The sequence below is a fragment of the Molothrus ater genome, chromosome 6 (genome assembly GCF_012460135.2).
Source record: "Molothrus ater isolate BHLD 08-10-18 breed brown headed cowbird chromosome 6, BPBGC_Mater_1.1, whole genome shotgun sequence".
Lineage (NCBI taxonomy): Eukaryota > Metazoa > Chordata > Aves > Passeriformes > Icteridae > Molothrus > Molothrus ater.
The window spans coordinates 36322323-36347564 of NC_050483.2; the positions used below are offsets into that span (position 1 = coordinate 36322323).

General features: G+C 34.8%; 1 protein-coding gene across 3 annotated transcripts in view; it reads left to right on the plus strand.

Annotated features, from left to right (window-relative positions):
* The window catches only part of AKAP6 (A-kinase anchoring protein 6), a 256262-nt gene that overhangs the window by 158534 nt on the left and 72486 nt on the right, over positions 1-25242 (plus strand). For all 3 annotated transcript variants that reach the window (XM_036384804.2, XM_036384805.2, XM_036384806.2), the window contains exons 8-9: positions 15487-15635; positions 21516-21636. In XM_036384804.2, coding sequence (XP_036240697.1) covers positions 15487-15635; positions 21516-21636 — 270 coding nt within the window. The remainder of the gene's footprint in view (positions 1-15486; positions 15636-21515; positions 21637-25242) is intronic.

The window sequence follows — 25242 nt, forward strand, 5'->3', positions numbered from 1 at the left end:
GGAGAATTGTCAAAATTCCACAATATGTCCTGCAGACTCCCACAAAATCTGGCAAATTGCACCAAACAGACCTAGCTTTTTTTTTAGCTGGAAGCATTTTACATTCAGTATCTGGAAAGCCTTACATTTGAGATGTGTGTGCATGTGTGCTACGAATATGAAACACAATGTAGGATTTCCTCCCATGGAGAAAAAGGACTTAAAATTGATTAAGTGAATCTTTCCAGCTTTAAATATTTTTAAAAAATCTTTATGTTTCTTTCATTAAAGTTCTTTCCCATTTAGCAAAAAGAAACAGAGCCCTGATGTGACATTGATGTTGAACTTGTAAGGAGCTTCAGAAAAGACACACTCTTTTCTCTGCACACGTGCATGTTGTCTTTGAGATCTTGGGATATTTGGATGCAATATGAATGGAGTATATAGTTCTTTAACATTAACCATTCCTTTCAATGCCAATTGCAGTGGATGTTCAGAATGTGCAGAAATTGCAGAAACAGAGCTAGGTTTAAACTGACTATTATTTGAACTGACACATCCAGCATTCTGAGAATTATATAAAAATAATTAATACATGTGCCACCTGCACATATTAAGAAAGAAAACACAGGAAATAAAGTGAGTGGGCTGGATCAGAAATCCTGTTTGTGATAATAATGAGTTTGTAGAAATGGAGCTTACTATATTTAAAGCAAAGCTGTCAGGATCAAATGGATAAATACATAGAGAAGGAAAAGATAAGGAAGTTGAAGGCATCTTTGCTTTATTTGAAAATGTAGTTTGAAAGATACTGTTAAATATTATTTCAAGAATTTTTATCTGGAGCTCTTCAACATTTAATTTCATGGACTTGGATGGAATTTCTTATGTTGTATATATCTGGAAACGTACTATGGTTCTAAATAATTTTTAATCCAGAATCGAAAGGAGATTGTCAGTATCAAAGAAAAATTCCTGCTTTTGGTCTGAAAGCATGAGTGTAACTGCACTTGTTCCCTTCCTTGTAAAGCTCCCTTGAATACAGAGCTTGTACAGCTGTAAATGGGAGCTGCTGTGCAGAAAGGCTGACCTTGAACTAGCTCAGTGGAATCACTTTGGCTCTCCAGTTACTTGATGTCCCAGAGGGGATGGCACTCCGCAGTGGGCTTTATGACACAGTTTGAAGCAACAGGCTAGTTCCTGAAGAAGTTATTTAGACTTTGGGCAATTTCAGTTCATATTCACACACATTTGCAATCATAGCATGATAAAACGAGCATGATTGGAAACAAAGCTGGTACTGTTGAAAGGACATTTGTTTTCAAAATGCCTGCTCTGGAAAATGCTGTCTTGGATTCCACCTCAGAGTTAGTAGTAACCAATGACTCTGATTACAACTGAATTATTTTAATTTATAAAGTAACTAGATACACAGACATATATAATATTTATAAATTTCAGGCAAAAGTTTTGAAGTATTATTTGAGCTTCCTTGGTATTTTAGATATTCTTAAGAAATATTTTCCACCATTTTAAATGTTCTGTTAAAACACAGATGTACATTTTGCATATCTATTTTTATTTTTAAAATATCTTGATGTATTTAAAGAAAAAAAGAATTTATATGTTGTATGATTTACAGTCTTGGAAAAAAAAAACATAGTCATAACTCTGCAGTTTTTCTGATGCATGAAGATCAGATTTTTTAATGTTGGTTAATGCTTTACTAATTAAAGTGTGCATGTTAATTAAAGCAGAGGCTAATGTTAATTACCTATATTAATGGAATCTCATGTAGCACCTGCCTGAAGCAATGGGTTCAATTTTCAAAATATCTCAATTAAGACTGAAACTTTTGATTTGCATCTAGTAGGGTTTCAATTAACTCCATTGCAAACTTAAATAACACACTTAAAGGGATAATATCACCAATCACATACAGCACAGTGGAATTGGTCGGTTCAATTATCGACTACGGCTGTGAGAGCTTTCACAGTCAGTAGGTAAGTACTGTGGTATTGGCAAGTGATTATTGTCTAGGGCTGTCATCACTTCTGTGGCTGTTGTAAGAGAGATGTTAAATTGCTGTACTTGGGCCGCACTGCAATTCCATTGTTGAGGGAGACAGAAATAGAATGATGTTTTCTCACATCCAGCATTTAATGGTGAAGATTCAGCTTGTTCCTTTGAAATAAATGACCACTGTTCCATGACATGGTAAGGCATTTTATCAAATGGGAAAACAGCATTTGTGATAAAGTGCACAATGTTGCAGGGTACTTCTCAGCCAAACCATGAGATGTGATTGTATTCCCAATATCTGTTTCAGCCACCACAGCATTACGTGTTGACATAGGAGCTTTTAATGAGCAGCTTCAGGAAGCGATTAACAAAGCACTAGAAATAGATGCAATCATGCTGATTGGAAATTCTACCTAAGCTCCATAAATAAGACCATAATGTCCTGCTACCATACAACTTTCTAGGATAATTATTTCTGATAGCTCCAAGACTTGAACTTTTAATCTGAGCCTACTCCATTGAAATATTGATGGTTCAGTTACGAAGAAATCAAGATCCCTAAAAAAGCATGCTTACTTTTTCTGGTTTGGACACACAATTGAAAAGTATAGGGTTTTGTGGCTGGATCCAAATTTTGTGTGTACATGTAATGGAAAAGTGCCTCTAAGCATAATTCCTATGTGGCATCTGTGGAAACGTATTACTACAAAGTCAGTTTTCAACCATGCTCAGAAAAGAGGACCTGGAGCTCAAGGTTACTTGTGTAGCTGTAATCTCTCACCTGTGCCTATCTATTTCCTGCTAAAAATTCCCTTAGGCTTTGGACCATTCCACTATGGATCCTGACTTCTCTGTATAATAGATTGCCTGTGCCTATTAATAAAATCTCTAATATAACCTTCCATTGTAACACTCAGGCTTAATGCCTCCATTTTAATTAATGCTATGACAAAAGCAAAAAAAAAAAATCACAGTATCAATTAATATGTTTAAGAAATTTGTGAAATTGTAATAAAACCTTTTTACCAAATTGCATTTAAAATATATAATAACGCTTGACTTATCAGTTTGTGACCTCTCTTAGGTCTAGATTAATCATTGTGTAATGATTCTTGTCGATATTTTCACTTCTATGGAGCCTGTGTCCCACACCATTTTTTAAGATCATTAAATGGTTTAGAACTCATACTTGTTTTTGTCTCTGAAAACAGATTACAGTGTATTGTAATCTGAGTTCCCAGAATTTCCATGTAGTGATATTCAACTTTAACAGTTTAATGTAAAAATGTAATTTACTGCCTTGTTTATGGTTACTGGAAATGTGCATCTTTTCATTAAAGTTTTCCCTTGACATATATTTGTAGTAATTGCACTTCAGATTCCTTGAGTCATTATGCATCTTCTTTTAACTGCAGAAAAGTCACATTTTCATGGGTCAGGTGTTAAACTAAAAAGATGCAGCAGATATGATTATTATATTGTGCTATGTTATTGTCATCTCAGTTATACTTACTAATGTTTGAAGGGAAAAAAAATCTGTAAATGTATAGTCACATTAACATTTGTTACACACGTATGTCATCTATGGACATTATAACTTGAGAAGGGTCATTTTGCTATTTTTCAATCTATTTCCTTTTAATTTTGAAATGAAAATGTTTGTTCATATCCATTTAAACAGCTGTCTAAACTTTAATAAAATAGCTAAATATCTCCTTTTTGTTGGACTCTCAGTAACACAGAACTCTGCCATAATAAATCTTGTATTAATATGGCAATTTTTACTACATTCTACATGAGAAATAATACAGCACCAAACAGGCAGAATCTCATGTAATGGTCATGCCTTTGATGAAAATCTGTTGAAATCATTGTATTTACAAGATTACTGAGATTAGGTCTCTCTGGGTATTAGCTGGCCCGAAGGCACTTAGCCAATTAAGGCTATTGGAAAAAAAAATGAAAGCAATCCAACCTGAAGCTTTCTAAAAGGAATCTTTAACACCATTTACTTCTCCTGTATAGGGACTATAATACAGCACTTCCAATATCTTGAGCATGCTTCATTTGGTTTTATGTAGCTGAAGTGTTTTTCTAAGTATGAGACAAAAAAAGTTTAATTCATTGTTTAAATTACAAACTAAAATTACTTAGAAAGCAAGCAATAATACTGAAGAAGCAATGCTAGATTATCATTGTATTAGAGAACAAGGAAGAAAGTGACTATGCAAATTTTAATGGATTTTTATTAATGGTGATTTGAAAGGCAGACTTGTAAAACTCTTTATTTTTACATTTTGGCATTCATATTCCTCCTGGAATGTTTTCTTTATAAGTTAAGAGCTTGGGTGCATTAGACAAATCAGCTGTGCAGGTTTGGCCTCTGGAATCATGACAAGCTTGTAACAGAGGCCTTGACAAAGAATAAAGCTACAAGTGCACAGAATGCAGTCTGTTATACTGCAGCATTTTCAACAAAGATGGAAATAGAATGTTGGTGAAGTTGCGTTAGACATGGGCTAGATAGAACAAGTGGTTTATTTTTTGAAGGGTTCACGTACAGTCTTTGCTCTGGAAAAATTCCCTTATATACTGTGGAAAGCTTACCTAAATAAAGCAGCAAAGGAATTTAAGTACTGGATATTGGCTTTACTTTTAAAGTTATTTTTGGAACTTTGATACATATAACATAGATGTGTATCAAAATCTACCTTAAACTGCTGAGAGAAAAGTTTTCCACTGTATTTTGTCTTGTTAAAGCTATAAAGTGTTATCACATTGGAATTGTCCAATTAAGGTGTCTGACATGTTTCTGAAAGTCAGCATTCAGCAAAAAGGGCATCTTTTATTGTTAGAAAAAGGTGATTCTTTTTGTACAGTTTTGGGCTTTAATTATTTTGCTACTTTGTTTTAGCCTTGAACAGTCTCTCTACATGAGTAGATCTTATCTTAATATTTTATATGTCTATATAAACACACTATTAAAAAAATTATTTTATCACATCTGGTTTTACTGCAAGTTGCTGCATGTCTCTAGAGGCATACAGAATTTTTTTTTCAAGCAGATTTATATTAGTTACAGTCTCCAGCTGTTTTAGATATCGAATCATTTCCTGTTGGTACAGTTTCCAGGACAATTCCCTTTTTTTCTTCTCAAAAGAATGAGAAATTTAATTTAACAAAGACATCCTATAATTGCCTTTGTATCTACCAAGGTATCTAGCAATCTAAATATTTTATTTTATTTAAAACATCTGTCTACATAATATCATATGACTATACAAACCTATATCAGCCTTCTGAAAGACAGCTGCTGCCACTTTTATTTCATTTATAAGAGACCAACAAAATTGCTCAAGATAAAGCCCGTCAGCCACTGAGTCATATATAAAAAAATTTTGCAAGATGAAAAATTGCTTGCATTTACAGTTCTTGTAAAACTAATCTAGGTCTTTTACAAATTTAGAAGCATCGTTTTTCCTTTTCCCTGTTCTCTTACCCCCATCCCAGTCACTATGGAAACATAGGAGCTTTACATATACTTTTTTTATAAACTCCTTTTTTTGAGATTGGATGCCCATTTCTTTTAAAGATGAAATGCAAACTAAAGTCATATCTTAATTGCCCATTTGTCGGATCTGTTTATCTCCTGCTATCTTCATTTTCACAAACATTTGGTGTGCATTATATTGGTTGAATTTTCATGCATTTTTTTATAAAATATATAGGGGAAGTGATAATGTCAGTATAGATCTTTATCTGTTTTGTGCTACTAAGCTTTACTTACAGTGATTGTAAACTGTTCCTTTGTATGAAGCAACTCATACAGAAAAGAAAATATTTAATGGATAGTTTCAATATAGGCATAGCAGCTATCCTAGAAAAATAGACATAGGTGTTTCAAAGTAAGTCTAAATAAGACAAGTTTACCTTTTTCCAGGGAATTAATCAAAATATTCCTTTTTGGAGAACTAAGAGTATGAAAGGAAAATGTTTATGGTTCCCTACTGGCACACAGTTATGATTGACAGGAAAAACCAACATGAATGCCACATGAGACATCTTGTTCAGGAACTTTCAGGAGGGTAGTAAATTGGTGTTGGCACAAACACAAAAAAAATAAAATGACTTGATTCAGCAGTTTTGAATTCTAAATCCCCAGGCTCGAAAGAAAGAAGTAAATATTCATCAAATGATCAAAATTTATATTGATTTTTATTCTGCATTAGCAGCTCAAAGTCAAGATTCTTGACAGGGTGGATGTCGGTTTGAATGATTCTCTTTGAAATAAGGATACAGGCACTGGGCTGAGTGCTACTGTGCATTCCTGAACCATAGGAAAAGACTATTAGAACCCTAGGAAGCTAAATTTTTTAAAGAATAGTATAAAAGCATGCTTGTTCTGTACTGTTTTGATAACTAAATTGTTGTTATTAGTATGTAAAGTGATTCTTGTTGTTCCTGCTTTACTCCATCCTTTCCATTATCATCTAAGGACAACTTTTTTTACGGTACTTCAGAAGAAATGGTACTTCTTGTGCTATATAACAGAGTTAATATCAGTGCTTTCCTAAAGAAGTGCGTTAGAGTTCTAGTCTGCCAGAGAAAAGGAAGCAAAGATTGTAGCTGCACATTATACATCTGTAATTTTGCAGTTTCTGCTAGGGAGTAAATAAAGATCTGGGGGAGGGGATGAGGGAAGGAGGTTGGAAATCCAGGGAAGGAGAATGTGAGTGTGGATGCAGCACTGAAACACAAATGTGATGACTGTGATTACCGAGCTGTGAGATTTAATGAGAAAGCCTGTATTAGAGTGAAGTAGAAAATCATAACCATCACCTCTAGACTATAGGAGTATAATTGGATCTCAGCCCCAGCAAAAGTAAATAAGTAACTTAGTGACATTTTTAACAAACTTGAATATATTGAGAATAAGAGGGGAAGTTATCTCGATTACTGTATTGTTGCAGTATACTTTTTTAAAGTTTCTCAGCTTGCACGAAAAAGAGATTCATTGTCATAAAATGAAAGAAAATAGTGTGTTTTTGTGAGGGGATTAAATAAGAAGCAAAGTAAGGCAGAAATGCTATAACTATCACAGTATTAGCAAATTTCCCAAATGCCCTAGGTGCTTACAATTCAGTAAACATCTTTAACAGCATAGCTTTAAAATTAAATTTTACAAACATTATGGGTAATGCTTTAATAGTATGCAAATTGCAATGAAGTCAGCAGTGGCAAAGCTGACCTCGTAGCAATACAGATATTTTATGTTTAAAACAGTTATCTTTTTACAGTTCCCTCTACCTCAGTAAGTGTCAGGTGCATCAAGAGGCTCCTCATCAGAGGAGCATAAATAAACTCAAAGGAGCAGCAGCCTGTGCCTGATTTTTATACACAGCAAGGCAGTTGCACAAATCAACATTTTAAGCTATATGTTTTGTCATTGCTAGAATATTACTAATATTTTCGCTAAAACTCATCTATATATATGGATAGGGAAAGTAATGTAAAGGGGAATATACTTAGCCCGCATTTCCCTGCTATTTTTAAATAAATTAATTGACATTAGTTGACATATCCTTCTTCAGAGTCTGACTACTCTTGCTTAATTGTGCAGTGGAGACAGAGTAGTGTTCATATTGCACAATTTTATGTTATTAATAGTTCAATATTTAAAAAGCTGATAAAAATTCCCAGTAATTTCTCCCTGTAGGAGGAAAAAATTGTGTAGTAAGAAACCATTCACATCTCTAGGGGTAACATAGCATCAAATAGACTATCAAGGCATGGAAAGAATCTCCTTCAATTTCAGAACATGTTAAATAAGCATTCAATGAGTGTCTTTGAGGAACACAGTGTAGGAGTTTTAACTTCAAAATGTTTGACACTATTGAACCTCTCAAAATATTTCACTCAAAACATTGAAGCGAAAAAAGATTTTAGGTCAAAACTTCTGCAATTTTGTGAGTTGATATGTCTAGGAAATTTTGGAACTAGTTATTAAGCACACATATATTTTTAATGATTAGGTTAATAAATATGTAGCATTTCCCAAGCATAGAGAAGTTTAAAATGGACCTACTAGGGGAAAAAATAAGCTGCATTTGTACTACTAGTACAGCACAGTAAAATTGCTAAGAAAAGGCTGTAACATTTTTATGTTTGCTCTGCCATGCCTTCCTAGGCTGTTTTGCATAGTTTTCCATAGGAAGCATTGGTTTTGAGAAACTTACCTTTCCTTACTATTTTTAGGTAGACATGTACATGTCAATCTGCTATGGGAACAGTGGGAGGCAGAATGTGCACCAGCACTCTGGAATTTCTCTTGCACAAGTGTGCTGTCCTAAATCCTGAACCTGGGTAGCTTTAGCCTTAAGAGCATGGCTGTTCTGAATGCCCAGCCCTAGGAACTGAGCTAGGTGTGTTGCTGTGTGATTTGGTACAGAAACCCTATAGAGAAATGTGACATTTAGATGTATCTGTGCATTGGATGATAGACTCTTTAACCATCTTTTTTTTTAGGGCACTGCATTGCTCTAGAAGTGCAAACACAGAAAACAGTAGGAACAATAAGAGCTGTGCAAATAATGGAGGTTTTAATTAAGTAAGATTAAGTTTATAATTTTAGCACTTTCTGTGCATGACTAGTCTTTCCTCTTCTTGACTGTTTGAGGGTCCTGAGGCTGGCCCAGAAAGGTCTTGAATCTTCTTTATGTACAACATATTTTTGTTCTGGCCTTCTATAACAATTTTTTTTCTCCCTGACAGGGAAAAAACCAAGGTTGTGTTGATTAATTGCTAATTTAATAGGATAATTTCTGGGTTTGTAAGTATTGGGCTGTGTGGGTTTACAGTTGTGGCATATGAAGAGGTTTCGCTGAAGGAGATGGAAGGCATGTGGCAGCTACAAAGAAATTCACTCTATTAAGATGATGGGTTTGGCTGGATCTGCATCCTTGTTAATTTGTGTCTTCCACATGTCTTTAGCAAACACTGTTCTGTCATCCCAGCCCTTTCCACTGTCAGAGCAAGCCTGTTCCCCACCTGCCCCTCAATTATTAGACTCTCTGTCACTCTTTCTGCAGGCTGGAGATGCAGACCTGCAAGACAAGAAAAGTAGAAAAGGGTCCCAGCCTTTGTTCAGTTTCCATTCTTACAAGAACTTTTTTTCACCTGGAAATTTTGGGATGCTGTTGTCAGAAACTATTCAGTCTCAATTAACCTCTGGAGAGGTTAATTCTTTCATAATTTTCTTCAATGCTTTTTGATATTTATGATGCAGGGAACTTCTCTGGGTTTATAACTGAGATCTGTATAATGCACTGGGCATGCCATGCTCTTATGTTGTGTTTAATGTTACCTTGAATAGAATGAGAGGTGGGTGGATAGTCAGGAATAAAGACACAAAAGGTACAGATTTTAAATTAGCAGCATGATCATGGCATCTTCATGGATTTGGTCAGACAATGCTGCTGAGCCTACACTACTCATTGCATTTGCACTCCCCAGTCCTGAAGTCACAGGTCATGGCTATCTGAAAGCCAAGGGAAACCCTACAAAAAGGTATTATTCTTATTTTATAGGCTCCCCCCCACCCCTCCCCCCATAATTCCTGATGGCTCTGAGAACTGTCTGAAGTTCTTCTTGCTATAACACAGCCCTAATGATCTAAAATTTCATTTTATACTGTAAAGATAGACCTAAAATTCACTGTGCTGTTACTTAAACTCTACATGGAGTTTAAGTACCTTGATATGTATGAACGTTGTTTTGTAATTTTGCTCATCCTATGTGGCAGTTTCACATTGTTGTGATGGTTTTAGCACACTGAAAAACAAGGCAATAACATTATTCTTAATATAAAAACATTTCTGAGATTTATGACAATAGAAACACTTAGCTAAGATTTTAGCTGGTAACACGCATGCCCTGATTAACAGAATTAATTTCCTGCATGATCAAAAGACAGTGTGTCCTTTTAAACAAGACTCTTAAATATTCAGCTCAAAGTAAACTTATTTCATGATACAGGATTAAAAAAAAAAAAATTCAGTTCTGAAGAGAGTGTGCAAGATGAAGAGTCAAAGAAGCTAAAAGCAGGAAGGATAACAGACTAAGAAAGTATTCAATAGCTGTGAAGTCTCTATTTTAATTATGCAGAGTAGGGAGGAAAAAACAAATGCCTAAACCTAGGGTAGAAGCAGTCGCTTGAAGCCTAATGCAGTCCAAGAAGCCTAATGCTGCCAAATGATGGCCCAGCGATCTTAAAGGTATTTCCAACCTAAATGATCCCATTATTCTGTTATACAAATGCCTTTTAAAATGCTGGTGTAACTTCTTGAAGGTATTCCTTCTACCTTAGGTGTTTTCTTCCATAGAAGACCTGTTGGTTGGTGTAGGGATGGCGTGATGGATGATTAAGTCTGTCTGTATAGAGTTTTTGGACAAACTCTTGCCTGCCAAAGAATGCTTTTTGTAATCTAGATCTTCATGGAAGATATTCTGAGCCATATAATTCTCAGCATAATTTATTCAGTAGCTGTACTGTGACAGAGCCAGGGTCTTTGCGTTCTGTAATAAAGCCTTCTAATAAATACGTGGACAAGTATTCCGAACATTGTGACAGAAGAAAATGCTTGAGTATTTAAGCACATAAATGCTACTCTTATCAGCTTAAGTTTGGAAAGAAATTATTCTCAATTTTAAATCTCAAGAAATTTCAGCAATTGCAGATATACAGGGTGACAAGCTGGAATGTGCATCCTTTTAAAAAGTGACATCTGAGTTTGCAGTTTGTTAAAATATACATATGAGTGAGTATTCTAAGTTTACATGCTGCCTGGGGCCATCTGACCACCTCCTTGTTGGCAGAAACTGGATTGTGTGCTTTAATTTCAGAGGCTGTTTTTCTTCAGCTTAAGGTCAAATAATGGCAGAGGAACGAAATATCTGTATTATATAATTCTCACTAAGTACAGTGTAGTGTGGCAGAAGTAAAGTTTCTCTACAGAACTGTAAAGAAAGGGTAATGCAAGATAGGATATTTTCATCACTTACATTTAACTGAATTATTATATATAATTTGTATATCTAAACCACAGAATTATTTGCCTACGTGGTTCCTAACAAATCACTTGTGCTCCCTGGGAGACACTGTCTGAAAATACTTTCCTTTCAACACCAAATTAATGATATTTATTCTAGTAAATTCCAAAATAAATAAATAAAAAAAACCCAAACTGTAGCAGAAAATCACTGAGTTCATATCTCTAATTTACATTGGTGTAAATTTTGAGTCTCTTGTTTGACACATTATACCATATAACCTTTCATTCTCCTTCCTCCTACAGTAAGAGTCATTATCCGTTGCCTTTCTCCACTTCAGAATAAGGTCATTCCAACGTGTAGGTCTAATAAAAAATACAATGTATTTTCATTGATTTGTATTGTCACTGATTACTCCTTCATGTTATATAGTGATCTGTATAGTAAAGGACGTTTTATGTTGTCCTGCAAAGCCAGTCTTAAGGAACAGATTTGTACCCCAGGCTCTCCCAGTTTATTTATAAGTTCTTGGTTTTAGAAAATGAGCTTTAGAAAATAGCCTTGAAATTATATACCATTATTAATCCATCACTAGAACTGAGTATTAGGCACTAGTTTAGATTTTTTTTCACTTTTTTTCCCCAGACTACAGTTTTTTCATAGTCTTGTTTAGAGACTGGTTGCTTCAGGCTCAGGAAAATGAGAGAATTTTTTCATTTGATTATTGGAAATATTTTAGTTTAATTTACAACAGAATATTTTAAACTCATTCCATCCTAGTAGGTAGAGAATCCCTACAAGTGTGTAACAAGACCGTCATCAGCATCTTCATTGTCTTTTTATTGCAAAAATGGTCACTTAGAAGAGGACCATTAAGTGGAAAACGACTGCTGCGTATAATTCCTCGCCATTTTTTTCCTCCATGTTCAATTTTTCACATATTCAAATGTACTACATCCTCAAAAAAAAGAAGGAACTGAATTTCAATTCTAAGATGGGGCACTAGGAGTAAGTGAATAATTACCTCCTGCCCAATTTCTATTAGCAATATTTGGGACTATGCATATCCCAGTAGACTTTTTGAGGGTTTGCTGTGTCCATAAAGGTGTGTTTGTTATAGAGATTGTTCTTAAAGTTTGTGTTATGTAATGAATTATATGTAGGGCAATCTGAAAATGCACACAATGTAGGTTTAAATGTAAATCAAGTAGCTTTTCTATATTTGATTGGGAATTTATAAAGTTGTTTCTTTATTCTCCCAGAATATTGCAAAACTAGTTCTTCATTACCACTAAAGATTTAAAGTTGAAAATAAACTGCAGTAATAAACTGCAGTAGGTTTATTGCATATCTGTGCTCTGTACTTTTTTCTATATTGTGCCTTGTACCTGTTAGCTCAGATTGTGTAAAATGTAGTTTTTTGAGACTGATCAATACCTACTCAAGGTCTTCAAAGCCTCTTTGGATTTGCAGTTGATATCAGTATAACAGAGACAAAAAAAATGCTTAAGTACAACAGTGAGATAGATGAGTACATAGAGAAAAGAAATCAGAGAGATCCATCTGAAACTCTGTGCTGTCTGAGTTTGAGTTGCTGTAATTGTTCACGAATGTTGAAGATAGAAATTGGATTTAAAAATAAAAATAGTTGATTTATAGAGAGATCATATTTCTGAAGTGAAGGAACTGAGTTGTATTCAGGCTTCATGGGGTGTGCTGTTGATGGAGCTCATAATCCTTAGTATAAGAGGGCCTTATAGCTGCAAGGAAGAAATTGTGGATTGTCATTTATCCCTCTTCATATATTTACCTACTCTTTACATCCTGCTTTTTCTTTCCCCCACTATTCTATTTAATCGTTGATTTTCTTCTCCCATTTTCCATATTTGTTATTGGTTTCCCTACAAATATTTTTGCAAGTGAACAGGGCATGACTAACCTGTGAAAAGCTGCTGCCTTTATTTTTAACATTTTTTTATTTTAAAATATCGAGGAAATTGTAGGATGGGGAATTAGAAAATACAAGGGAAAAAAACTATCTGAATTATTGTGATAGTTTTGCTATTTAAGAAATAGCCTGTGTTCACACAATTCAGGGCTCAGTTTTAATTATGATGTGTGGTGTTCCAGAGCTTATGCTACTCCCTCTTTTTAGTGTCTTGGGGTGGGAGGGGTAAGGAAGGTTGTGTACACAATTTCCGTAACAGCCAAGAAGACCCCAAAACCTCTACCTAAACTGTAGCCAAAACCCATAGACAAAAATGTAGGAATTACTTATCTTGATTTACAAACCTGTCCTGAAAATAAGGGAATTTTTTTGCTTCAAGTTTTCCACAAGATTTCTCCTCTAGGCTTAAAATGCTCACAGATTTTAATTGATAGATCTAATTGTTTTAGAAAACTACTGATCACTGACAGCAGGGCTTTAGACTGAATGTGTCATGTCAACATATATAACAGAAATTAAAATTATAACAGTGGATTACTGCTTTGTGGTAAAAATAAATTAAATTAACTGATTCATAGCCTTATGTGCACAATGCAAAATACTCTGCTGAAAGACTATCCTTACTGGTGAAGAATCCTTCCAAAAAAAGAAATTTGTTCAGGAACCTCTGTATACTGTGGAAGTGGACTGTTTATCAGTTCAGAGGAAAATGCACTTGGGGGTGGAAGCAGAACAGGAAGGTGATGCAGGTTATTTGCTGCCGTGTCTGTTTCTGAGTTATAGAAATGGCAATTTTAATTATAGTTTCTGAGAAAGCAGAATATTTATAGCTCTCTCAAAACTTAGCATTTTACTCTAACTGGACAGTCTCAGCTAGTTTAGATAATGTTTCTTCACTGGTAACTTCTGTGATTTAATTTTCCACTATTTTAAAATAGGTATGAAAGCCTTGAATTATACTTAAATACACAGTGAACAACCTGCATGGACTAGTCAGAATTTTTATCTTCTATCTCCTTGGAAAATTGCTAGCATTTTCTGTATTTTCTGGGGTTTTTTTGCATGTTGGTTTGTTTTTAAATTTCTCAAAAACATATTGGGATTTATTGAAAAACATGACTAATTTCACTGTAAGAAGCAGCTGAGATAGAAAGCTATAAAAGTTTGAATGAGAAATTTTAAAAGGAAATGGAATTTCCAAATCACTTATTTTTCAGCAAAAATTACACTAAGGCAAGGCCTAAGCAAATATAGAAACTGTTATTGCCACTAGCTTATAAAGACATTCCAGTCTTCTTTCAGACCTTCCCTACTGACATTCTTCAGTGCCTGTTTCCCTTCACTTGCTTGCATTTTTCTTACATTTTACAGACTGCCATTCTCTCTAGCCCTTTCACTTCTTTCTCTTTATGACTTCTGTTGTTCCACAGATTGGTAACTCTGCTGTGCTGTCAGCAAACAAATAAACTCTTTACTTCCCTGCCTCACACAGCAGAAAATACAGAAGAGTCCTTATACAAAATTTCCTCCATGCCATTTGCATTTACTTACCATAGCACCAAATAGTTAAGCAGGCATTCCACTGCTAATGGAAATAGCACTATGTAGTTACACAGAAGTAGTGATTTTTGAAGCATTATCAGAATTTGTAATGCGTTTTTCTTTCAATGAAGTATATTAAAAGAAAACAATGGCATATCAGCCCCAAAGTGCTTTTGAACTTACTCTATGCTCTGTTCTTTCTGCTGTTCCTAGGGGCAAGTGTGGCCAACAGCAGATTTTATCCTTGTGTCATCTGGTTCTGTGAACCTCAGAAGAATACTGATCACCACAGCTGCAATAAATAAAGTGTCTATTCAATAAGTTATGATGCCAAATATTATTCCACATTCTTCTGGACAGGCACAGTCTGATGGAAAACAGCGCATCTCACTTATTGCCTTTTTCCTTGAAATTAAAGTTGCTGAGTAATCGGTCTGTTCCAGATACAGGAAAGGAGAATGTGAATAATGCCAATCTGCTTGGGTTTGTTTACAATTACTATTTAAAGGAAAAATACCTGTAGCAATATGGCTTTCATTAATTATGAAGCACAGACAGTGTGTTAACAACATAAATCTTGAAGCCTGTAAGAAAAATAACTATGTATCTACCTGTTCTATCATGGTGCTTGGTTTCTAATATCTTTTTTATTCATGCTTAGACATTTTTATGCAGCATTTGATTGGATATACATCTCATGGAATATATAACACATTCTCTGATAGAAGCTTCAATAGTTCATTTCTAGCATTTGGGATTATGCTGTAGTTCTTTTCTGACTTAATGGTTCAGCCTTTTCACTATCACATACAAGGAGAAAACCAATGGTGTGAATAATTTGGTTAAAACTGTTGCAGTCGAAAAATATTTGTTTCAAATGCATTCTTTCCGAATTATTTTTTTAATGTTCTATTTTGTTTTTTCCCCTCTTTGTTTTCTTTTTCTAGGCTGAGGTTCAGCTATGCTATCTGGAAGCACAAAGAGATGCTGTTGAACAGATGTCCTTAAAACTGTACAGTGAGCAGTACAACAGTAGTAGCAAGCGAAAGGAAGAGTTTGCTGATATGTCAAAAGTTCACACAGTGGGAAGTAATGGGTAGGGAACTATTCCTTTTGTTGTTTTATTCTCACTGATCTGTTTTGGTATTTTTTTACACGATTATACTTTTTCTTACTACTGGTTAACCAGGATTTTTCCTTCTAGGCCAAGAGGCAGGGGAAAACTGTTTTTATTGCTCTCTTTTTTTAAAAATATATGGATGCAAAAATAATGTGTTCTGGATAATTTATCCAAATGATGGTTTGTTCATAGGAACACCTAATATTATGTAATAGTAAACTGTTATATGGATTTTAAAAAAATTATTGTGTCCTTTTTCTTTAGGCTTTTCTTCTCCAGCAGCTACATATTATTTGATTTCTTAACACCTTCCAAGGAAGAATCTTAATAGTGTAATTGTATCTCTGCAAGACCTCTATAATCATTGTCCTCCTAGTGACTAAGAAATATGAATATGAAGCCATTCAATTCTAGTTCAAGCATCCAGGTTTTTGTACTTCAAGAAAGCATTGATTTTAGCTGTTTTCCCTTTATTTTAGGCTGTCTTTCCTCTACTTGTTTTTTCTTTTAATTAATGTTAGCACACATATACACGTGTATATCATATATAAAAGTGTGCATTCAAAAGCATTCTTTCTTAATACTTTGAACAAATTAATCACTGGAATATGCTAAAATGAGTTATTGCTTTCTTCTCTTTTTCACGTTCTGGAAGAAGACTTTTTCTTTAAGGTCTTCTGAAAACCACATCTTCAAACTACTAGTGCCCCAAAATGAACATAGAAAAACCTACCAGTGAGATCATAATAGTGTAGGCAGGTCAAAGGACCCAACTGGTGCTCACTGTTTGGGGATGCCCTCATCCTGATGGAAGGTTTCTTGTAACTGGCAAGTAGAGTAGAACTTTTGCCTGCAATTTCCTCTGCAAGAAAAGTCATTGACAAAGGTGTTAATGAGTTCTTTATCTCCAGAACTTCCCTTTCCAATTGTTAACTCAATGTTCAGGTCTTGGAAACACATTTTTATTAAATTACCCACTGTAAAGATAAATGAGCCTTGTAAACATCCCCTCTTATTATACGGAAAGGTGGCTGTTTTAGAAAAGTTGATGTGGGCTAATTATGTAGGATTACTGAGATCTTGATTAAATATGCAGAAATCTGTCAGATTCTCAAACATGCCAGCACAGCTAGTGCCAACCATAAAAATAATTTGTTCAGAATTGGTGTGTATATGTATATAAATGTGCACTCAGGGCTACATGCTCAAAACCAGCTTCTAATTTTGCAGCCATCACTGAATGTGAGCAAGGCTTAAGGTTGGAATATTGAGGAGGTTGTAAGGCACATCAACAGACGCTTGATTTTCCTGAGGGGAGGGGATGTAAAGCTTTATGCTTCACAGAGAAATCCAGTTTGTAACTCTACATACCATATGTGATAATCAAATAGTTTCTTAAATGCACTTGTTTTCACTTGTAATTATATGCTTTGAACTGGAAATGATCATCTGGTAGTATTTCAAACCTTTTTAGTGCTGTGGCCACCTTTCTGGGCCCATAAGGCCATCTCAGACCATAGAGGCTCAACAGTGACTTCAGGAGCCAAAGGGCTGGAATCAGACCAGTACAATACCACCTATTCAGCCATTGTAGAAACTAGCAGGGACTAAATTCAGCTGGAAAATTTTTAGTTGAACCTATCTGAGGTGCTGTGTTGAAAAAAATGGAAATTCCTTGCAGCTATTTAAAAATATAATTGATGCAACATTTCCTTACTGCATAAAAAACATGGACAGAAACTCCACAGCAGCATGACCTAACTAGAGACTGAGATCTCTACAGAGAAGGGGCCATTTGCACAAATGAGGGTATCTATCCATTTGCTGTTTGATCTAGGAAAAAGAAGAATGTTCACAGGGAGAACAAGAGATATTTTAAACTAAGATTTTTTAATATGATGTGTGCATGTGTGTGTGTAGGAGATTAGGGAGATGACTTTGTGCAGGAAATAGATAAACTGAGATAGGTAGGGTAGTATTTGCAGAATAGTGTGATTCTAGTGGGTGTATAAGGAACCAGAAATTTCCTGCAAAACAGTAATCTTGTTAAAACAGCAAGAGAGAAGGTTTTCGTTTATTAGAATGAAAATGGCCAAAGTGACAAAGAAAAAGAAAAGAATGAGTATCCACTTCAGGAGAACACCAGCTAGCCAGGAGGTAAGAGGTACCCAAGAGTAGTTTAGGGGAGGTCCAAAATGTTATGGCAAATCTGGCTGGAAATACTGTATCCCCTCAAAACTGGAGATGAGTGCATTCAGGTCCTGTTGGGAGATATGGACAGCACCATTGCACAGCATGAAAGCCAGATCCTGAGATCCTGCCATCAGTGGGTATTGGGCCTTCGTGCACGAGACTTTGAGAGAAAAGCATTAGAGAGGGCTTTCAGTACGTACCGAACATAGGGAAGTTGTAAAACAGTGTAAGATGATAACTCTGAATTCTCCTATATCTCCCTAATAAAAACATGTGAAAAGAGTTCCATAAAATTATGACCTGGAAACTTGAAGAGATATTTTGTCTGGCTGAATTTTTTGATGGGTGTACCAGTTTGTTTACAGTACTTCTAAATGCCATGTAGTTCTGCTATCAAAGAAATACTACAAACTGGAAGTGTGTGTTAAACATGGGGAAAAAGGCTGATGGAAATAGCTTCACATTCCTTTTTATTTATTAATGCCACAGACGAACTGGTTTTCTCATGAGAAAGGTGCTCATGAATTTTCATTCAAAATAATAAATTGGTGTCCACATTTTAAGAAATATGTTTAGGGTTCAAGGGATTAGACATGCAACTCTGCATATCTGATTCCTGGTTTACCAAGACAAAATATACTTCTTAATGTAATTTTAGTTATTACATAGCTAATGGTTTTAGCTTATTAACCAACAAACTTCATCAAGGAAGCAGTTTTTACCTGCGCTTTAACTAATATTATGGCATTTTTGTTGGCAATGTTTGAGTACTTTTAATAGAGGATTTTTTTCTTTTTCAATAAACAGATGAACTAATTTATTCGTTTTTTAGTGTTTGGTGAATTCAGATAATCAACCAAAATTGGATTTTTTCTATGATAATTGCATCTTTGACACACATCAGTATTTCAGAAGTCATGCTTTCCCTGGTTCTGCCTGTGGCGACATAAAGGAAAGATCTGCTAAGCTCAGGAAAAGTAGATTCTGAATAAAAAGAAATGTTAAACATAACCCAGAAATACTGACAGATATGTTTCAATCATAACCTCTCTCTAGTCCTACAATTCCTTGATTTTTTTTTAATATCTTTTTAGCAGCTTAGTAACTTGCATCCTCTTCCAAACAATGATTTAACAGTGATCACTAAATCCACTCATTTAGATGCAAGATACTAATTTTTAAAAATCTGTTTTTAAAAATATCAAGTATCAGGAATATTCTAAAACCATTGAAAGTATTGCAAACATATTAAAAACATGTTGATGATGCTCTGTAGGCTGACTTTGCTATCTTCAGACTCAGGCAAATAACTGCCATAGGCAGTTGCTTAAAAACACTCCTAGATGACTTGACTTTACTTCAGAAAACAAGAAAAAATAATAAAAACCAAAAAAAACCAGACCAAAAAAAAAAAAACCAAAACCAAAAACCCACCCCCCCCAAAAAAAAACCCACAAACAAAAAACCCAAGAAACCCCTCAACCAACCAAAAAAACCCACTTAAAAAAAAGGAGAGAATAAGTACATTATCTAAACTATGGGGAAGAAAACCAAATCTCTTTTGTCTTGTATCCCTTCCTGGGCTTTTTCCAGTGAATCCTGTTTCTCTCACTCTTGGTTTTGGGTTGAGTTTCTGTTTAGAACATTACTTTGAAATCAAAATATTCAGCCATTTTCTAGTGCTTATCTATGTTTTATAAAGGTCAAAGAAAAGTGTGTTTCTGTTTCTTTAAAAGATTGGTTCATTTCAATACACAGATAAATGGACCAATTTGGACTGTAGGTAATATGTGGGTCTTTAGAAAGAAAGGAGATGTTTGGATCCAGCAGGTCTCTTCCCTATTACAGAAAAATCCAAGTCCACCTCCTAGTGCATTTTCCAAAGGCATCCCATGCCATTCTGTATGTAGGCTTTGTTTCACATCATCTTCATATATTAATTTAGGATTTTCACTGGTACAAACCATCCAAGTCCAACTGAATCTATAGCAATTTACAGGTTATGAAATCTAACATCTTCTGTTATAGAACATGTGCTTTAATAACTGCCTGCCAGTTTTACATATTTGAATAATATTTGGATAAGATGGAAGAGAAGAAAAAGAGCAGTAGGTACTGAAGATGCAGAATGGTAATACTGCTTTCTGAGGAAGGGATGAAGATTCAGTAACACTGCCAAATATACAATTCAAAATGGAGCTTAGTTTTATTTTAGTTTCCAAATGATATCTGAGTCAAATACCTCCTGAAACAGGAAAAAAGCCCTGGACTCTAAGTGAGACTTATATTTCAATAATAGTAACCTGACTTTTTGCTTGCTGTTCTTTCTTTATGGTAACACTGCTTACCTTCTCAGGGCAGCAAGCAGTTTTAAGTAAGAGCACCTCATAAATTATTGAGTAAAAGTATACTAAGTACAGTGGATTAAACTAGAGGGTTACTTCAGAAGCAGGAATCACCGCTTGTGCATTATACAATACTTTCTTTGTTGTCAATTCATTGAAAATAATACCATGGAAAGCAAATGCTTTCTTCTCTCTTGCCTGCTTTTTTGAGCAAAGACAGTTCTACTCGTCACAACTTTATCTAAAAGCTTTCAAAATTACCACGCACGTGGTACTCTAGTTAATAACTAATAAAACTGCAATAGTACTAATGACATTAAAATCGTGTTTAGTTTATTGTTTCTCTGTTGAAGCACTCCTCATTTTTTAATGGAGTTGTTGAAAAAGTTCTTAATAATTGGAGAAATTAGCTTTAGTGGAACATGCACTATCCTTTGATCAGTATGGGAGTTTTTTGATACTGGCAAGGCTTTTGTTAGTTCCAATTCTGCAAATTTGAAGATCCCTTTTCAAGAGGTATCTATTTGACGAATGTGCAGTTTTTCAGCATGTTCTTTCTGTCTTGTATCACAGTGTTTTAGAAGAATCTATGCTTTACTTATTCACTAGGCTTTCAATAGAGAATCACATTAATCCTTTTAAGCTCCTTATTCTAATGATTTATTTTGTTGAAAACCGTAGTGATCCTCCTTTGAATTTTAATGATTGCTGGCTATTCAAGGATTCATTGTTTTGACTTCCTGTCCTTACCTTTGTTTCTTACATGTCTGTAGGGAACACCTGTCTAATACTGTATCTGGCCTTAGTTCTCACTGGCTTACCATATTCACTCAAGCCTATCTTAAGGCATTAAGTTGAAATGCTAGCTACTCATCCATGAAAATAAATGTAGGATATTTACAAAGATAGGCAGATAGACAGCAGAGGGATGGCTGAATGGATTGAGTAATTTTTTGATGTAAATATTATTTTCATATGAATTATATCAAGGTGATTGTTGCAAAATTTGCTCAATATAAAGCCAGCACTGTAAAAATAATTAAACAACACCTATAGGGGATTTATATTTCAAAATTTTTGAAGAAAATGCAGTATGCCAACAGTAGTCAGGATTTGGCATCAGCTGCTGAATTTAGGTCATGGCGCTGGCTTAAATTGGGTTTCAGTTTTCATTTTCATCCACACTGTATAAATACAGAATGTCTCTTTAGAAATATAACTTGGAACATCATGAGTTTTCAAGAATATATTATTCTAATACAAGATTTTAACAACTACACAGTATTTATGCATAATACATTTTGTTCCTTATCTACAGCCTTTTGGACTTTGATTCAGAATACCAGGAGCTCTGGGATTGGCTGATTGACATGGAATCCATTGTGATGGACAGCCATGACCTGATGATGTCAGAGGAGCAGCAGCAGCATCTTTACAAGGTTAGCACTACCGTTACTGCCTTTACCTAGCTATAGAAGATCTGATTAGCTTGACAAGTCTTTCTCTCACAGGATATCGCTGCGTTCATTGTATGTATCATGGTGTCTATTAGAATTCCCTTCCCTGTCCCCAACCTCATTTCCATCCCCTGTGCACTGACAGGCTGCACCGACATCATAATTGCAAGAAAGTTCCCTTTATCACATTCTATTTGGTGTAATTCTATAGAAGGACAAAGATTTGTCTTCAAGATGAATAGAAATAAATGAAACTGCATTAATAAATAGACTGAAACAAAATGAAGGAAAAAAATGAAATAGGAACTTTTAACAAAATGTGTTTTGATTGGAGCTTTCAGCTGGATTTTTATCCACCTTTCAGACCTCATCTGGAAAGAAAGACATTTGCCTTGATTTTGGTTTGCTGCTGCCGGGATTCAGGACTCTTCCAATTTAATTTTTATTAGTTACACATAAAGTAGATATTGTCATGTTAAGTCTTCACACTTGGTTGTGATTTGAGCAACATGATTTTGAACTTGTAGGGTGAAGCTATAGGGTCTAATTCTAGCATATATATATGTACATGTGTATGTGTATATCTATATAGATATGTATGTATATATGTATATGTACATACATGCATACAGACACACATGGTTTCTTTTATTTGCCATAGTAGTCTTAACCCAGAAGATTTATAATTTCTTTTAGATAGATAATACTTGTAAGAACTTCCTCAAAATGTGTGACTTGATCTTAAAATTGATTCAGGCTTCACTGTGTGTCTGAGGAGCTATGGGTCTGAAGGGTGGGGGGGCAAGGAGGGGCTTTCGACAGAAATATCAGGCTGCAGTAAATCTTCCTCATTTAGGCAATTTTTATTGGAGTAATTCTGACAGTTGTCATCCTTGAATTGCTTTGAGCATATGGCATATTTCAAAGAGCAGATTGTGAATCATAAAAAATAAAATTAATAACTAACCACAGAATCAGCAACACTATAATGACAAGAAACAACTACCCTCTAGCTTTTTTTTATTTCTTATCAAATAAATGGTACATTCAAGGTCAAATAGAAGTTGTTCTCTTCCTTCTATGATTGCATGATTTGATAATTTCTTAAATACAATGATTTTTTTCTTGCTTTCGCATCCTATTTTCTTGATAGTGTCTTTGAATTTTATTCTTTCTTATTTTGGTTATTCTATTTAAAATACCCAGTAAGAAGGGGTTGTCATGTGAGTTAAAATATATTTATAAATGCAAATATAGTTTGGATCCAAACTATGTAGGCTGTGAGTTTCATTCACTGGCCTCCATTTCTTGCTTTGACAATTATTGTTTATTTTTGCTATTGTCTTTTTCTTAACACTGTAAATACTTAATCAGACTTAATCGCACATTAACAGACCTGGCTTTGGTCAGGCTGAGAAATAAACAATGTCAGAAATGAGTAAAAATTTTCTTGTGAGTCTAAAATAAGGTGTTTTCGTTGTTAGGGCCTGTCTGTGTAAGGCCAGCTTGTAGCATGACTAATTTAACTGCTAGTTTTAGTCCTATACTAAAAAAAATAAATTTATAAACATAAATTTTAAGGTAACAATCCATCTATCAATATGAGAAGGAACAAAGATTAAGCAGCCAGTTCAAGTATTTTAGATACTATTTAGTGTACTTCCTCTCTTATTTCCAAATGTAACCCCTAAGAATAATTATAGATGGTAAGGCTGAGATAACAGTGCATGATAAGAAGAGTAAAAAAGGGCAATAATTTAATAATATGTACAGTATAATATGGTGAAAAAATGGGTAATATTATATATGCAAAATTAGAATAGTTTCTCAATGTTATGAAATTCTGAATGTGATAGGCATGACACTTCTGAAAGTTTGTATGACAGAGTAGCTGAGTCTGCAGCCTGGGCAGCAGAGACAAACCAGCAGTGATTCCAAAGAACAGGCAGCTTATTTGTCCTGCAGTTTCTGCCAGGAGGTCACAGGCTACTGTGCCAGATTTGAACCCCCATCCCAAAACTGCTTATCTGGTACTTGGTCACTACAAAACCACTTGAAGAAGGGTAGGAACAGACTCCTTGCCCTCCTGCAGTGAATATCCACTGCATTTACCTTTCTAGTAAGAGCAGCAAGTGAATTTTTAAGGACTGAATAAAATCCTTAACTAGAGATGTTGAGTTTGCTTAAGAGTTGACTGAGAAGCGTCCACAAAGCAGGAGGAATATTTGCTGGTAATGTAAAAATCTTAAGTGCATTGCATTTAGAACGATCATTCTTTCAAAAAAATAAAAACAAAACCAAGAAACCCAAACCAAAAAAACAACAAGAAACCTCCAACACGACAATGAACAACCTCTCAAAGTGTTGAAAGCCCGATAATTTCAGACATTTAAAAGTAGACAAAGGATAACATTAGCTAATGGAATTGAGGGAACAATTCTGCACTAGCAAAGGTAAGACCAGATAAATCACTAGCTCCTTACCATCCCTAATTTTAGAGATTTGTGTAACAATGAATCATGTCCTCAAAAAGAGTATTAATAGTTTTATAAAACTAGCCTAGTAAACCTCTCTTCTAATCAGTGGTGACACCCATTTTATTCAGAGGCTTTTTGAGAGTCGTGAATGGTCGAGTGCTCATGAGCACTGCCTGCACTTCCCAGAGAGCACAGCCATTCTGGTCTGCAGGGACAGAAACCCAGGCAGCTATTAGTACCAAAGCACCTCAGTGATGTGGGGTGTTATGAAAACACAGGTCTTGCTCTGGTTTCTCTTTATCAATTACAGCTTCAAATGTGAACCTGCTAATTGCACTCTCTGCATTTTCCTGGATTCTCCTAAAACCACAGATCTCTCTTCTCAGTTGCTGAGCTGACAAGTAATTGCAGCTCAGAGCCAGCTCAGCAAGCAGCCCCTGCCAGGGAACCTGCTGTGGTATCACTATTACCAGCAGTAATCATTGCCCCTAAGGAGTCTATGAATGGGAAGGAGCAATGATGAAACAGGTAATTCAGAAGGGGCAAGCATACATTAAAGCAGCATAACACAATATATAAATGCTAATATTGTATATAGGAAAATGAAATATGTTTTCATGGTTAGAGTATTTTCACAGTATCTATTTTCAGAGGCAATATATACTTAAGTCAACTCTCAGCTTAATTTTTTTTCTAATATTCATGAACTTCATAGTTTTTTACTAGGATCCCTATTATCCCTCTTTAAGTAGGTTTTATTTTGCTCTTATAATAGGAACAGCATAGCCATATTTTTTGTAATACTGAATATGAATATACTACTTTCTCCAGACTTCCTAGATTTCAGTTCGTAGATTTAAAACAAAACGAACATAGACCTAAATGATTTCTGCTTTATAGCTCTAAACTAGCTAATGATTTTGAAAATCAGCTAGCCTTTGATAAAATGGCAGTAAAAGAATGAATTGATGACAGTTTATTTTTCCTCTAATGCTTTATCTATTAATGAAGAAAAACTAAGAGGAACACTTCCATGTTTTGGATTCTTACTTCTTTGTACTTCTACAGCAGCTCAGTTTGATGCCAAATGTATCATGTTTATTTCATTTTA